The 16,776-nt window shown below is 51.2% G+C and overlaps 1 protein-coding gene and 1 pseudogene across 1 annotated transcript in view; both read left to right on the top strand.

The window, feature by feature from the left end:
* The first annotated feature begins 351 nt into the window (after window positions 1–351).
* Window positions 352–956, top strand: LOC103195005 (annotated as a pseudogene).
* Window positions 957–2,406: 1,450 nt separating this feature from the next.
* GDAP1L1 (ganglioside induced differentiation associated protein 1 like 1) overlaps window positions 2,407–16,776 on the top strand; it is a 29,234-nt gene continuing 14,864 nt past the window's right edge. Inside the window, exons 1-3 of the mRNA XM_007938407.2 lie at window positions 2,407–2,586; window positions 11,429–11,621; window positions 12,719–12,892. Coding sequence (XP_007936598.1) covers window positions 2,407–2,586; window positions 11,429–11,621; window positions 12,719–12,892 — 547 coding nt within the window. The remainder of the gene's footprint in view (window positions 2,587–11,428; window positions 11,622–12,718; window positions 12,893–16,776) is intronic.

The following is a 16,776-nucleotide window of genomic DNA, read 5'->3' as shown; positions in this document are numbered from 1 at the left end:
CTGCTGTGAATCAGGCTCTCTAGATGCAGTCAGTTCCAAGACAGACGTGAGCTAGATATTTCACCTTGATTAAATCTCCAACGTCTCACTCCCTTAGATACACAGACATTTGAGCTTTCCCTCCAGACACACCATATTCTTCTTTGCAAAATCAAACAGTGAACAAAAAAGCACTTTGAAGAGGAAGAAGAAATAAAAATTTCAGAAAGGAGTGATAAAAGTTGCTAAACCAGGGGGCCTACTGAGGCAGCTTGGATTTAAGAGAAACTGTAACTCTAGGCTCTCTGCTCCTTCCCACTTGACAGACAGTTGCACCCTCTTGTGCAGTCCCAGCCACTTCCGTGAGACATGATGGTGAAGGTCGGAGTAAACGGATTTGGCCATATTGGGCACCTGGTCACTAGGGCTGCTTTTAACTCTGGAAAAGTAGATGTTGTTGCCATCAATGACCCCTTCATTGACCTCAACTACATGGTCTACATGTTCCAGTATGATTCCACCCATGGCAACTTCCATGTACCGTCAAGGCTGAGAATGGGAAGCTTGTCATCAATGGGAAGAAGCACATCACCATCTTCTGGGAGCAGGATCCCACCAACATCAAGTGGGGTGATGCTGGTGCTGAATATGTTGTAGAGTCTACTGGCATTTTCACAACCATGGAGAAGGCTGGGGCTCACTTGAAGGGTGGTGCCAAAAGGGTAATCATCTCTGCCCCTTCTGCCGATGCCCCCATGTTTGTGATGGGCGTGAATCACGAGAAGTATGACAACTCCCTCAAGATTGTCATCAATGCCTCCTGCACCACCAACTGCTTGGCCCTCCTGGCCAAGGTCATCCATGGCCACTTTGGCATTGTGGAAGGATTGTGGGCTGCTGGGGAATCCTTGCCCAACTCCATCCCCCAACACACTGAGAATCTCTCATCTGCTACAGTTTTTATCCAGACCCCCTGAAGAAGGGGAGGGGCTTAGAGAGCCCAACCTTGTCGTGTACCACCAATAAAGAACACTGTACCTAAAAAAAAAAAAAAAAAAAAAAAACAGAGAGGAACTGTAGCTCTAAGCTTCCTAGCAGCCAAGACAAAGAGGGAAACCCATGGGCCACTGAGCTTTTGTTATCTGGTAGAAGGAAAGACACTGATTCCTCAAGAGGCATGCTTGTCCGTCTGGGGGTCAGTGTGCTCAGATAGCGTGGTAGCGTGACTGAGGGTGAAACTGAAAAGCTATCTTCTTGGTGCATCAATTTTACTCAAAGGTAAACAACATAAAATATAGTAAGGAAAACTGATGTTTATAGTAAGGAGGATTAAGGAACTTTATGGAAAATCTTCTGATTGTTTAGAAGAGACTGTAAGGAGCGCTGCTGGTGTAGTGGGTAAGGCATTTGGCTGCTAACCGGAAGGTTGGTGGTTCAAACCCACCAGCTGCCCCAGAGAAGGAAGACGAGGCGATGCACTTCTGTAAAGATTTACAGCCTTGAAACCCAGTGGGAATTGACTCAATGGCAGTGAGTGACTGATGAATGTGGCAGCAAAGGCACTCCAGGCTTCTTGGGCCGCTCTGTTTGTGTCTCAGTCTCCCAGGGTGAAGGTTTGACCTTGGACCAGTAACTTTATGACTCTGAGCCTCAACTTCCTCATCTGGCAAAAAATGACTACTGTGCAGATAAAATAAATGATGCACTTGAAGTGCTTGGGTGGATAAATGCTTACTGCGCTGTTGTTTATTATTGTGTCATGAGCTAACAGCTAAGAGCATAGACTAGGGAGCCAGGCTGCCTGGGCTCGAACCCCAGCTCCACGACTTACTAGCTAAATGACTTTGCACAAGGTCACTTAACAAGTTTGTGCCTCAGTCTCCTCCTCTGTAATAGGAGGCTAAAAGGATTCTTAGAAGGGTAAAGTGAGTCAAGCCTTTAGAACAGTGTTTGTTAAATCATAGCTTGTTCCCTCTGCCCTTCGAGGCCCTGCAGGGTCAGATTACAGCCTCAAGGAAGACAAACGATTTCCAGACACCGATTTTTGAAACGAATGGGTCTCCATAACACCGTCGTCCAGAGGCGCGGAGAGTGCGGTTGTAATGGAATTTTGGCAGCGTGACTGGCCAGATATGAGCTGGTTAGGGGGCATGGCCCACTTCCCTTCGGCTCCTCGCACCATTCCGCGGAGGTCGACGGAGAGGGCCTGTTGGCTCTTCTGACGCGGGCAAGGGGCGGGCCACGGGAAGGGGGAGGGCAGGAGCTCCCGGGATCCCCTCGCCCCCTCCCCCACTCGCCCAGTGAGTAATGACATTCACGGAGGAGGGGGGAAGGAGAGGGGCAGGCTCGGCGAGGCCATGTGATGCTGGGCGAGAGAGCCGCCGCCGCCAGAGCCGCCTCCTTTCCTCACTCCGATCCCGGGCTGTCATGGCGACCCCCAACAACCTGACCCCCACCAACTGCAGCTGGTGGCCCATCTCGGCGCTGGAGAGCGATGCAGCCAAGTCAGTCGAGGCCCCCGACGCGCCCGAGGCGGCCAGCCCCGCCCATTGGCCCAAGGAGAGCCTGGTTCTGTACCACTGGACCCAGTCCTTCAGCTCGCAGAAGGTAGAGCCAGGGGGAGCAGGAAAGGCGGGTGCTCCGGGTGGCCAGGAGGGTTGAGGGGAAGGCTGGTGGGTCCAAGGGCTGCCGAGAGACTGGAGGATGGAGTATTGGGGCTTGGGGGCCCCAGAGGACTAGAACACTAGGAGGAGGTGACTGGCCCTGTCTGGGCCTCAGGGGCACTGTCCCCAATTCATTCTGCCTCCTTCCCTCTCAGAAAGACCTGACCTGATGGGGGGTCGGGAAGAGAGACAAAGGGGAAGGGAAGGGAATGGGCGCTGCTGGGAAGCCGGCCTGGTTGGAGGGGGCTGCTGCGGAGAGGGAGAAGGAGAAGGAGCGCTTCCCGGAGTCCTGCCTCCAACCCCGGTAGCCCTTCGCGAGCGCTCCGTGCGAGCTGCTGTTCCAGGCACTGCAGGCCCCAGCCTACTGCCTCTGTACCCCTCTGCCTCGGCCGGCTGGGGGCCTTCTGATTGGGACTTGGAGGGCCTGTCCCCAGCTTCCTCCTCCTCCTCTTTTATCTTGAGCTGGGAAGGAAAGGGTTAATCCACCCACTCAAAGGCTCTGCCCAAAGGACCTGTCTTTTGCTCTTAAAGGCACAGGGTGGTCTTGGCCCCTCTTCCCCGTCTCAGATCCAGGGGAGGTGGGGGCAATTGGAAACCTAGACTGGTACTGAGTTCTCAGTTCCCGCTTCAGGGGATGAGGGCCTGGGGCTGCGCCTGCGAGACTGGTGGCCTCTAGGGGCCCAATCTCCCAGCCGGGGCACCTGTCCCGTCTCTGGGGCACGAATTCAGCACCACGGCCAGGGTCCTGCTGGCGCCTATGCAGCGTTGTCTGCCGAACCAACCCTTCCGTTCGCTCCTAAAGTCCTTTTGTTCCATTCGCCCATTTTCCAAATGCAGGAACGAGAAGGAGGCTTAGGACCAAGAGACTTGACTTTGAGTCTTGGTCCAGGCTCATCAGTTATGTGACCTTCCTTTATCTTCAGTTTCACCTGGAAAATGGGAATGATAAGAGCAGCTACTTCTAGCCAGTCCTTTCTCAGGTTGCTGAGAGGGGTGTCAAAGAGGCAGCAGTATTTAGTGCTCTAGACTGGACTACTCAAACTTGAGCATGCCTCAGAATCTCTGGGTTCTCCAGAGAGCCGGGCCCTACCCTAGAGGTTCTAATTCAGTAGGTCTGAGATGGGGCCCAAGATGCTGCATTTCTAGCAAGCTTCCAGGCAGCTGGTCCATGGATCATCCTTCTAATAACCTTAGTTTAGAGCATAGACTGCAGCCAGACAGTTCTCAGTGGGAGAGCCATCTTCCCCACTAATTCACTTGGGGTCTTAGGTCTTAGGTCTCTCTGAAGCCTCAGTTTTGTAATCTGTAAAACGGGGCTGATAGTGATGAATTTCTCAGAGGGTACTTGTAAGTGTGAAATGAGATGATGTCCAAAAAGTGTTGGTGCAGCACTTGGGTCAGGGGCAAGGCTCTGTTAATATGTCATTAAAGTGCTAGGGGTCAGAGCTAACCAAGGTCACACATGGATGCATCCATGAATTTTGTGCATGCTTGCTGAGCACCTGTGCATACAGCTGGGGGTTTGGAGGTGAATCGACTGCCTCTGGGATTCAAGGCCCTCTTCCCATCCAGAACCTCAAGAGTCAGGCCAGAGTGGCTGTGACCAGGCAGGTGGCAGGCAGACAGCACTTCCCCTCACCACCCCTTTAGGAAACCTCCTGCTCTTCCTCCCAGGAAATACTTCTTATTCATCCTGAGCTCAAGGCCAACATGGCCCCCTAGTCAGGGATAGAGCCACTTTGTAACTACGCACTGGCCAAGCTTTCCTAGGCATCCTACTGCCTCCCCTGCCAGGACCTTCTTCCAACTCAGAGGCCTGTGGTGAGTTACAGAAGCAGCATATCTTGGAGGAAAGGATGTGGGCTATGCAGTCAGATGGTCTTGGTTCTAATCTCAGCTTGGCCATCTATTGGCTGTGTGACCTTGGACAAGTCACTTCACCTCTCTGAGCCTCAGCATCCTCATCTGAAAAAGGAGACTTTTAAGCCTACCCTGAAGAATTCCTGGGGGATTTAGAGGGCATGGGTGTATGTTAAGTGGCTGGCACATAGCAGAAGCTTAGCAGGCTAGTTCTCTTTGTTTTCTCCAGTCTTGAAGGGTCTTGCTTGCATGCAAGGATCTGTCCCCACTGTGGAGCATCTGAGAAGCCTGTCCTTAATGGCACATTCACCCTTAATACAGAGAACAGCCCACCTCCAGGAATGATGGTGGCTCCACAGGGGCTCTGGGAACCCTTCCAGACCCAGAGAGCAGCAGCAGCAAAGTGACAAGGTCAAAATCCCAGATGCTGGGGCCAGCTCCATCACTGACCAATGGGGGGTCATCCTGGGCAAGCTGCCTAAGCTCCATGCCTCAGCTTTCTGCCTCTGCAAATGGAGAATGGAAACTTCCCCAGCAGGGTTGTTGTAAGTATTGAACAAATGCATCCATGTGCATCATCTAGGACAGCACCTGGCATCAAGAAAAGTGCTCAGCAAGTGCTAGTTGTGGTTATTACAGACATGGACTTTGGAGTCAGGTTAAATTCCAACTCAGCCACTTCCCAGTTATATGATTTTGTAAAACATCTTCATCTCTCTAAGTATCAGCTTCCTTGTATGTTTAGAGATAATAGCAGTACCTACTTCAGAGGGTTGTGGAAATAAAAAGATCTCATGTACAGTCATACACTTTGCACAATGTCTTAAAAAAATAACATGTTAATAGTGGACTTTCAGGCACCATCATAGGAGATCGTTTGGGGCTGTGGGGTTTGGGGGGAGCTCCAAATGCATGGGGTAAATGTGAATGTGCCTCTGAGGCTATTTCTGCCACCAACCTCCTCCTCCTTTGGCAGGAGGGCATTGAGGGTGGGGTTGAAGCAAAAAGTGAGGGAGTCAAGACACCAGGATTCTAGTGCTGGCACTCCTATAACTGGCTGTGTGGCTTTAGGCAAGTCCTGACCCTCTCTGGGCCTTAGTCTCCTCAACAGAAAAATAGAGTAGACATTTGATACAAACTGCCTCTCTCCTGTCCAGGCAGGAAAAACTGGCCTACTTTTGTGTGCCCCAGTCCTTTGTGCATCCCCCTATCCTCACACCAGCCAGTTTTTTAAAAACAAACTACTTCCTGTCTCTGTACCTCCATTTCCTCTTTTGCAAAATGAGCATGATACTCAAACCAAACTCACTGCCATTGAGTCGATTCCAACCCATAGTGACTCCCATTGGGTTTTCAAGTCTGTAAATCTACAGAAGCAGACTGCCTCTTCTTTCTTCCTCAGGGCAGCTAGTGAGTTTGTACCATTGACCTTTCAGGTAGCAGCCAAATGCCTTAACCACTACACCATCAAAGCTCCTTAGCATAATACTTGTTGTTGTTGTTGTTATGTGCCGTCGAGTCGGCCCCGACTCATAACGACCCCTCCTTGGTTTTCCGAGGCAGTATCACTATGGAAGTAGGATTGCCCAACCTTCCTTCCGAGGAGTGGCTGGTGGGTTTGAACTGCCAGCCTTCTGGTTAGCAGTCAAGTGCTTTAGCCACTATGCTACCAGAGCTCCTAGCATAATACTAGTACTTAAGTAATGGGGTTGTTGTAAGGATTAAATGAGTTGAGGCATGTGAAGTTCTTTGAATGGCACCTGGCACAGAGGAAGTGCTACATGAGTTACTATTGTTGTTAGGTGTCACTGAGTTGGCTTCAATTCAAAGCGACCCTGTGTACAACAGAACCAAACACTGCCCAGTCCCGTGCCATTCTCACAGTCATTGCTGTTTGAGCCCAGTGTTGCAGACACCGCGTCCGTCCGTCTCATTGAGGCTCTTCCTCTTTTCCTCTGACCTTCTACTTTATTAGGCATTTCTCAGGGACTAGGCCCTCCTTCCGTAGTGATGCTGCTTTGGAAACCCAAGAAGGGGTCACTGTAAGTCAGCTCCGACTCAACGGCAGTGAGTTCAGTTGTTGGTTAGTCCTTCCTGATAACATGCCCAAAGTACATGAGACAAAGCCTTGCCATCCTTGCTTCCAGAAGCATCCTGGCTGTACTTATTCTAAGACAGATCTTTGCATTCTTCTGGCAGTCCATGCATATTCAATATTCTTTACCCAATAGCATAACTCAAAGGCATCGATTCTTCTTCCATCTTCTTTATTCATTGTCCAGCTTTCACACACATAGAAGGCAACTGAAAATACCATGGCTTGAGTAGGAGTTAGCTATTATTATTGTTGTTGTTGCTTCCACCAGAGAGAGCATCTCTGGGGGCCACCCCGACCTTTGTGCATCCTCCTTTGTGGCCACCCCTGACTCCCGGCAGGGGAGCAGCTTCAAGGTTCTCCATCAGACCTCAGACCCAAGGGGTAAGAAGCCAGCTCTGGGTCCTTCCAGGGGCCAGCCCTGACACTCAGGACTGAACAGGTCTCCTAGAGGCCCCTCCAAGACATGGCAGGAGGACAGCAGGAGAAGGATAATCTGCACCCCACCACCACGACTCTGGCCTTGCCTTTCAGGCTCCTGGGCACTGTCTCAGCACTGTCTGTGCTGGGCTTGACTACTTACCCACCCCACAACAGGGGACCTACAGGTGAGAGCTGATGGGGCAGTGATGCTGAGACCTGCCCACTCCGCTGCTCAAAAGCCTGCAGTGGCTCCCCAGGTCCCCCCAGGGTCCTCACAGCAGCTTCAGGCCCCACTGCAGGGTTCTAGCCTTGCTTGGGCCATGGACCCCTTGCAAGTCAGTAGAAAGTATATGAACCCTTCTCAGAATAATATTTTAAATTGAAGAAAATAAAATATGTAGAGTTATTATATTATAAAAGAAACCAATTAATACTGAGTCCAACTATGGAAAGATTTTTTTAAAACAAATTTGTTATATAATAATATGTGTTTCTGTATTAACCCATTATATAACACGACCCAGTGGCAGGTCTGACAACTACTGTAATGTGGAAGTCATGATGCGTGTACATGATATTTGGAGGTGACTACTACAACTGCAAAGTGATGAGAATATCTGATTTCTAGCGGTGACAATATTACAGGCAGTGCTAACATTACCATGCTTTGTCGCCTACATGTATAATTGAAGAAACTGCTAAATGTCAGTTTGAGATGACTGGAAGTAAACATGTCATTTTCCCCATCCAAGTTCAAGGGCTCCCTGAATGTACTTGTTGACCCTTTGGTCTGGGGGGGCTTGATTAAAAGCTCCTGTGCATAATCCTGTCTACCCTTCTCCCTTCCTCATTTCCCTCCGCCCATAGCCTGTCCACTCTGCTCCAGCCACAATGGCCTCCTTGCTGGTTTTCAGACAGGTCAGACATGCTCCTGCCTTAGAGTCTTTGCATGGGCTGTTCCCTTTGCCAGGAGTACCTCTCCCTCAGACACCTGAATGGACTTCTCCCTCCCCTCATTCATGCCTTTGTTCAGATGACACCTTCTCAGGGAGGCCCACCCTGACAGATCATCCTATTCAAAATCACCACCTGTCTCCCCAACCCTCTGACGCCCTAGTGCCCCCTTGCCCTGTTCTTTTCTTTCTCACCTCCCTCCTCAGGCACTAGCCCCCTTTAAGCACATCATGTAGTTAATTGTAACTGCCATTGGCTGCCTGCCCAGCTAGAACATCAGCTCCCTGAGGGCAGGGATCTTTGTCTTGTTCACTGATGAGCCCCCCGTGTCTAGAACAAAGCTCAGCACTTAGTAGCACTCAACAATAAGTGTTGAAACGTAATGCATTTGTAAACTATAAGGTGTTAACATTAAAAATAAAAAAAGTATTTGAGATGACAAACTTGAGGCTCAGAGACTCTAAGTGTCTGTTACAAAGTCACACAGCAACTAAATGGCAGGGCAGGGACACCATCCCAGCCCATCACCGTTGCTTCATAAACAAGGTCCGGGACGGGGGAGAGCCAGGGACTCATCCATGAAGCACCGGGTTGGGGTGGGGTGGGGAGGAATCTCAGGCACCCACAGAGAAAAGAGTTTACCGGAGATGGCTGCTATCTGGTCACACTGAGTTGTGACCCAGGCTCCAGGTGGCAGAGATGGCAGATGGCTTTGGTGGCTGTATGCCCTTCCCCAGGGCCTGGCTTCCTCCTCATGCCCTCCTTCCCTGCGGGGTGGCACATGGTTTTGGCCTGCAGCTGAGCTAAAGGAGAGAGTCTCCTTGGCCACCAGCAGGCTGACCCCAAGGTAGCTTCCAAGCAGGACTGTCTGTCTCTAAAGATAGTCCCTTTCACTGGAAGCACCCCTCCTCCTACTCTTGCCGGAGCCCCAAGGCAGGACCAAGGAGCGGTCACTGGGGCAAGTGACCTGCCAGGGCACAGGCCTGGTCCTGTCTCTATTTTTATGCAGCCATTCAGAGGCCCCACATTGGCCTGGAGGCTGGAAGGCTGTGTGGGGCCTAAGTACTGAGGTCTGAGGATGCAGTGACAGGGGACAGGGAAGGAGGTGGAAGGGGGCAGCTTGCTCCAGCCGGAGCTTTGTAACTCCAGCCTCGACTGCTTGGGGCCTCTCTTCAACCCTTTTACCAATTCTGACACCAGCCATTCCTCTACGGCACTCTCCCCTTCTCTGCTGGGTTCCATAACTCGTTGCAGTTGTCTAATACTCACAATTATGGGGTTTATTAAGGAAGTAACAGGCTACAGTTCAGAATCAGAAATGACTTAGGATACAGTTCTTTGGTTAGGACAGCTCCTCAGCCATGCTCAAAGGCAAGCCTCATCCTTGGCCCCTGGGTCCTTCAGGTTGGCCTCTGTCCTGCTCCAGCAAGTGTTACAAAGCTCTTTAGCTTTGCTATTAAGTGCACAGAGGCACCCCACTCCGTCAGGAAGCCTCCTGCACAGAGGTACTCAGCTCTCTCACTCTGTGGGCCAGCACACCCACCGTAACCGCCTCGCTCCATGCACTGGGAAGCTCACTGCATTGTCTCGTGCTGTCTCCTGGTTTTGCTGCCACTGTTTCTCTGCTACTGCTTCTCATCTCGTGCCATCTCCAGTCTCTCTCTGTCTTCTGGGTCTAGGAGGTGCCCATAGCAGGGACCCTGGGTCCAAACAATGCAGGCATCAACCAGAGATGCAGGACGGTCTGTGCGTGTGTGCGTGTGTGCATATGTGCATGTGTGTGTGTATAATAACAGTGATGCTAGAACCCATGTAGTAACCTCCAGTGCTGGGATTTTATCCATATCATCCCATTAAAACCTTACATCTGCTGTGGAGGAGTGGATTATGTGCCTCATTGCCTAGAAACTGAGGATCAGAAAGGTTAAGTGACTTGCACAAGGTCACACAGCAAATAAGCAGCAAAGCCAGGCTCCAAAACTTGGTCTAATGCAAGTAGCTAAGACACATCCATCTCTACCATGTGTCAGGCACTGTTCCAAAGGATTCAATCCTCACACTGGTCCTCTGATAGGATTGCTAAGTAAGATTCCTATTGGTCATGTGAGGAAACTGAGGCACACAGAAGTAGAACTACTTGTCAAAGTCATCCAGCAAGTAAGTAGTGGGGCTGGGATTTGAACTTAGACAGTGTGGAGTCCTGTCCAAGGTACTTACCATGACACTATATTGCCTCTTCTGAGTGCTTAACTCCTTATATCTGGATGGAGGCTAGGAATGTCCAGTCCCAGGTGCAATGACCCTGGGTGTGTGGGGGGACATTGATGGTCAAGGAGGACATGGCTTTGCCTCTCTCAGAGATGCCCTCTCTTTCCCTGGACTGGAGCCAGGAGATAGGAGGAGAGTGTGGGTGTGGAGCTGCTTGCCATCTTGCTGGGGCACCTGGGACAAGTCTATTTGCCTCTTTGAGTCTCAGTCCCCAGGAAGAGGGTCGTTGGACTAGGTTTTCTCTAATAGGTCTTCCTGCTCTGACGTATTGGCCTTGGTCTTCTGAGGCACTGCCTCAGCCTCAAGGCCCTCCATTAGCTCCGACCAGTCCAGAGGTTTGTTTGGGACCCTTCTAGAGACATAGAGAAAGACTCAGGAGAGAGCAGGTCCAGCACACCTTCAGGGCCTCTGATCTAGGAGTCAGGAACCATTACTTCGTAGCTCTGCTGCTGAATTGCTATGTGACTTAGAGTAAGTTATTTGCCCTCTCTGGGCTTTAGTTTTCTCATCAAGAAAAATAGAGAGATATCCCTGTTCTGCTATCCTCTGGGGCTATTGTGAGCATCAAACCAGGCAACTAATAAAAGGTTGGACTGATGTTGGCAAGTTGTTGTGGTTTTTTATCTTGTTTGTTTTTTTTTTTTGTTTGTTTTTGTTTTTTGTTTTCACTTCACTTTGTTTTCCCAAATAATTTGAGACATTTAACTATTGATTATGGTGATGATAAAAATGTCTATGAATTTCCTGGTGAAGTTACCTCTGGAAGCCAGGCTGAGTGTCTACTCATGATCATGATCATCATGAACTGAGTGCCATCTATGTGCCAGACACTGGGTTGGGGGCTATGAATCCCCTCATTTTGCAAAGAAGGAAGCTGAGGCTCAGAGAGGTTAAGGAATTTGCCCAAGCCCACACAGCAAAAACAGATGTGTCTAAATGTAAATCCTAGGCCATTACCCACCAGATAGCACTGCCGCCTATCCCCAGAGCAGGGCTGTTCCTCCACCACTAACTACATGTCCCTGAGAAACACCCCTTCTTCAGGCGCCCAAGAACGGGCTGAAAGCAACAGTGCCCCCTCCTGTGTGTGACCTCTGACCTCCCTCCCTGCACGCCCCTGCCCTGCCTGGGCAGAGTGTCCCCGTTTGTCTGCCCGCCTTCCCCGCTCTGACCCTGGCCCCTGCAGGTGCGGCTGGTGATTGCCGAGAAGGGCCTGGCGTGTGAAGAGCGGGACGTGAGCCTGCCACAGAGCGAGCCCAAGGAGCCCTGGTTCATGCGGCTCAACCTGGGCGAGGAGGTGCCCGTCATCATCCACCGTGACAACATCATCAGTGACTACGACCAGATCATCGACTACGTGGAGCGGACCTTCACAGGAGGTATGCACTCACCCCCAGACCCCAGGCAGTGCCAGACCCCGGGGGCAGAATGGGCTCAGATGGGGGCCTAGACCACCCTCCCCCAGAGAAACCAGAGAGCTACAGCCAGCGCTCAGCTGCCCCCAGAGAACAGTAGAGCTGGGGGCTTGGCCTCAGACATTGCCACAGATCCTCGGGGGCTCCAGAGAGTCCCCTCCCTGGATGCTCCAGGGAAAGGGCCTGGCCCAGACACTCCCCTAGAAGCACTGGGGAACACTCAGAACCCCTCAAGCATGAACAGGACCCAGACCCCCCTCCATGTCTCCACAAACAGGTCCAGATCTCCCAGGGCACAGGCAGGGACCAGCCCCCTAAGACCTCATAAGAACAGATAGAGCCGAGACTCCCCAGAAACCTCATGCTCCTGAGTCTAGACACCCTAGCCCCACAGACATGACAGGCCCAGATACCCCAGAATATCTCCCACACAGGCAAGGCCCACGGGAACATGGAGTTCATGGCCTACAAGTCCTCCATAAAGACTCAGAGGACCGGACACTGACAGACTTGGCCAGGTCCCATGGCCGGTTTATATCAGTGCCAGGGTGGTTCCCAGAGCTCAGGCCTCTGCATCCTCCAGGTGTCTCCTCCCGGCCTCTCTTTGGCGCCAGACAGCAGGACCCAGTGCGACCCGGAAGGCCTCAGCCCCCTCTGGGATCTGGTTGCCCCCACAAAGGCTGCGGACAGCAGCTGAGAGGGGAATTAGTTGCCAAAGTTTAAAAACCAGGAAGAATGCACTTTAAGAGATGTAGGTTTCCAGCTTCTCTTGTTCTCTGGAAACTGGGGGCCTAGACTCAGGTAACAAGTCCCAAGCTAAGAGGAGCAGCCTGGGGACAGGTAGCTTGGCAGAGTTTGAGTGAGGAGAGATGGGAAGGGCTAAGCAGAGACCCCTGCCAGTCTAACTGCGGAGTAGGGACTTCCTCTCCAGAGGCTGGGGGAAGAGGGTGTGGCTGTGTCCTTGGGGATGCGGTAGGGAGGGGGCTGGCCTCCCTGCATGGGGACAGGGTGAGGCACGGCACACTGCCCACCCCTGCCCAGCGCCTGGCGGTGCCCCACAGAGCACGTGGTGGCCCTGATGCCCGAGGCAGGCAGCCCACAGCACGCGCGGGTGCTGCAGTACCGCGAGCTCCTGGACGCGCTGCCCATGGACGCCTACACGCACGGCTGCATCCTGCACCCTGAGCTCACCACCGACTCCATGATCCCCAAGTACGCCACGGCCGAGATCCGCAGTGAGTGCCTGGCGGGCGGGCGGGGCAGGCATGGAGGCCTCGTCCCTGAGCAGGTCTTCACTGTCCACCATACACCTTCAGTGTGGGTCCTCCCTCCACCTCCTGGTCTTCTCACTGTTGTGTCTGCTTCTCTTTCATCCCTTTCCTCCTCTTCTTCCCACTCTCCCTCTTACTGTGTCCGTCTGTCTCTCTGACCCTCCCTCTGTCTCTGTCTCTCTCTTCATCTCATCATCTGCTGTCTCTTACTCATTTTCTCTCTGTGTCTCTTTCTCTGGCCTTCCATCTCGTTCACCCTGTTTCTGACTGAATGTGTCTCTTTCCCTCTCTGGCAGTCTCTCTCATCCCCTTCCCCCTGGCCAGTCATCCCTGAGGGTCTGGAAAAATAGCGACCCCGCCTTGGGTTTCTGAGGCGGTATCTGTATGGAAGTAGATTGCCCAATCTTCCTTCTGAGGAGTGGCTGGTGGGTTTAAACCGCCATGGTTAGCAGTCAAATGCCTTAGACACTATGCCATCAGAGCTTTTGAGGATCTGGGTCTTATCCTGAGGAGTTGGGGCACTTTCCCTTAGGAGTCCCAGCCTCAGAGGTCAGGGCTGGAGGAGGGGCTCACTAGAAGGCTGCCCAGCTATGGCAAGGTCCCCAGCAGGCTCTCTGACTTCTGCTTCAAGAGTCACCATTGACTGCTCTAACTGCCAGCCTGGACACACCCAGAGCATAGTGTTGTTTAAGCCAGATGATCCACCAGCACTGTATACTTTGGTCCAGGCTTCATGCAGACACCATGGGGTTCTACAGATGGGCAATGTGTTAAGATGCCCAGTAAATAAGAGGTGTTTAGTTCATGGTCACTTCCTTCTTCCTGAAGGAACGAGGCTGATGTCCAAAGGTTGGGGTCAGGGGAGGTGGAGATTATGAAACTCAACCCTGTCTCTTTAGAATCCCCTTGAACAAGATTCAGGACATATCTATACTGTCCTGTCCCCATTCAGTCAACATTTGTGAGGTCTCCTGTGACCCAGACCTTGAGCAGGTGACTGGGGACAGATGGGGACAAACACAGCCCCTGCTCTTCCATAGCTCCCAGTTCTGTGGGTACAGGCAGACGAGTAACCAGGAGATTGCAGTGCAGGACTAAGACAAGATGACAGGTCTCCCAGGAGGCAGTCTGGCACTCTACATAAAACGTGAAAGGGCCACTCCTTGGAGACAGTCCTGCAGTGATTCTTGGACATGTGCACCAAGAAGGATAGTCCCTGTAACATAGTTTGTCACAGCAAGATGCTAGAAATAACTCAGGTGTCCATCAGTCAGGGACTGGGTAAAGAGACTTTGGTATGTCCATACAGTGGAAAACTGTGCAGCGGTTAATAGAAACAGGCATATGGAATGCTCTCTAAGATATATTAGTGAGTGGGGAAAAATGTAGGGCAAAATAGCGCATCTGGTGTGCTGTCACCACTACACATAAAAGGAGGCTTAAGTGAATATATGCAGGCTTACAAACACAGGGAATACTTCTGGAAGGGCATACGAGAAGCCAACAATAGTGTTTGCCTTTGGGGAGCAGAGCTGTGGTCCTGGGAGTGAGGGAGAGGGATCCACTTTTCACCGTACGTTCTTTAATACTGTGAACTTTTCTTAACAAGTATGCATGTATAACCGGGTCAAACATGAAGTGATTGAAAATGTGAATCCAATACCAATCAGTGTCATGATAAAGGGAGCATGGAAGCCATGGTACCACAGAAGATGACCACCCCAGCATCTGGGGTTGTGGAAGGCTTCCTGAATGCAGCAACATCCATGGCTGAGAGGGAGTTAGACAGGGAAGGACAGGAAGAATCATTTCTGGTTCAGGGGTGAGAGAGGGCATGGTGTATTTGGGGAACTGAAGGTGTTCACTATAGTTTCGATGGTGGTGGTATGAATCTAAGGAGTGAATTTTATCTAAAGAGCAAGGGAGAAACAGTGATGGGAAGTCACATGATCAGATCTGTATTTTACAAGGATGCCTTTTCCAACCAACAGAATGAGTGGGCAGCTAGTTAGGAGGTCCTACCTGTTGTCTAGGTGAGCAATGACGGTGGCTTGGACTTACGGGGAGGTGATCCCTAAGTTCTTCTGGAGGCTGGGTGTCCTCCCCGCTCCTATCCTGACCTGAGCCATTTAAGGTACCTAGAAGGCAGTGGGAGTACAGAGTGGGCCCCAGTGTGTGTGTGGGGGAAGCCTTACAGAGAACAGAAGGAGCAGAAGTCAGCCTCAAGTGATCCCTAATTAGCCCAAGGTCTTCCCTTGGCCTGGCCTGGCCTGCCCTCCTGGAGTCTGAACAGAGCCACATGTGACTGGCAAAAGAGAAAATGCTACACTTGACCTTCACATTCATAAAACATTGATGAGACTTAATATAGCCCTAAAGCTGAAAGAGCTGAGAGTGTGTTTCCTGGGGGATGTATCAGGCCAGGAGATAGGGTGATGGATGGTGAAACCCCAGAGAACAGAAACTGCGCAACTGTGTCACTTCATTAATTCATTCACTTGTTCATCCACACACTTACTGAATCCCTGTTCTGTACAGGCCTGGGCCAAGTTCCAGTGCCCCCTGATCTACAGAAACTCACATTCTAGTGGAAGAGACATACATCCAGAGAGAAGTACACTAACATCACAGTCCCCAAGCACAGCAGTACAGGATGTGCACTGCACAGATCCAGGGGGCACTATTCAGATTGACTGCTGTGTGAAAGCAGCTCTGATTAGTGTATTGCATTTCCTGGCAGAACTCTGGAACACAAAGGCACTAAGTGCTCAGACATCCCAGAGGATCAGGAAGGGCTGCATGGAGGAGGTGATCTTGAGTTGAGTCTGGAAGAGGATTTTCAGGAAAAGAGGAGAAGGGGATCCCAAGAAGAAGGGATACTATGAGCAAAGGATTGGAGGTTTGGAATGGTCTGGTACATTCAGAGAATAGCAAGCAATTAGAGTGACTATAAGGTACTATCTGGGGACAGAGACAGTTGGGAGAACTGAATGAAAGATAAAAGTAGGTGAGGAGGAGAAGAGCTAGATCCTGCAGGGTCTTTTAATACAAGTTGAGGATCTTGGACATTACCCAAGGGCAGGGAGAAGTGAGCCAGGGAGTGGAACAGTCAAGCGTGTGCTTCAGGATGATATCTCTGGCAAAAGTGTGAAGGGCTTGAAGGACAAAGAGTGGAGTTGGCAAGAACTGGATTAAAATCATCCAGGTGAGAGATCAAAAGACACCGGAACTAAGAAGGCTGAATGTGGGAGCTGGAATATGAGAAAGACTGCTGTTCCTGTGTTAGTTGAGGTCAAGGTGATTCCGACTCATGGTGACATACTGCAGAGAGAAACTGCTCCACAGGGTTTTCAAGGCTGTGACCTTTCAGAAGCAGCTCACCAGGCCTGTCTTTCGAGATGCCTCTGAGTGGGTTTGAACCACTAACCTTTCAGCTAGTAGTTGAGCACTTAACCTTTAGCGCCACCCAGAGACTCTAATGATTAAGGAGGAAAAAAATCAACAGGATCTGGGGCTTATCCGATGTGGGAAGGGAGGACTTGAGGACAACTCCCAGGCATCTGGCTTGGCTCATTGTAGGGGTAGGAGGTGCTGCAACTTAGGGAGAACACAGGAGGAGAAGCAGGGAATATGACAAAGTCAGTTGGACTAGAATGAGTTTGCAGAGCCCGGGGGATGTCCAGGTGCAGCTGGAGCCCAGGGGAGAGGGCAGGGCAGGATTGGAGCCTCACCACAGACTTGAGCTACATGTCCCTGATTTACTGGCCAGGAATTCCAGAGAAATCCTGCCCTACTCAGGGAATAGACCCCAGGATCTTAGCCCACTTAATGATTCCTTCTCTTTTTAA

The sequence above is a fragment of the Orycteropus afer genome, unplaced genomic scaffold, assembly GCF_000298275.1.
Source record: "Orycteropus afer afer isolate SDZICR_OR568_19922 unplaced genomic scaffold, OryAfe1.0 scaffold00049, whole genome shotgun sequence".
Classification (NCBI taxonomy): domain Eukaryota; kingdom Metazoa; phylum Chordata; class Mammalia; order Tubulidentata; family Orycteropodidae; genus Orycteropus; species Orycteropus afer.
Note: the sequence above shows the minus strand (reverse complement) of the source record. Positions and strands in the feature narration are given on the sequence as shown.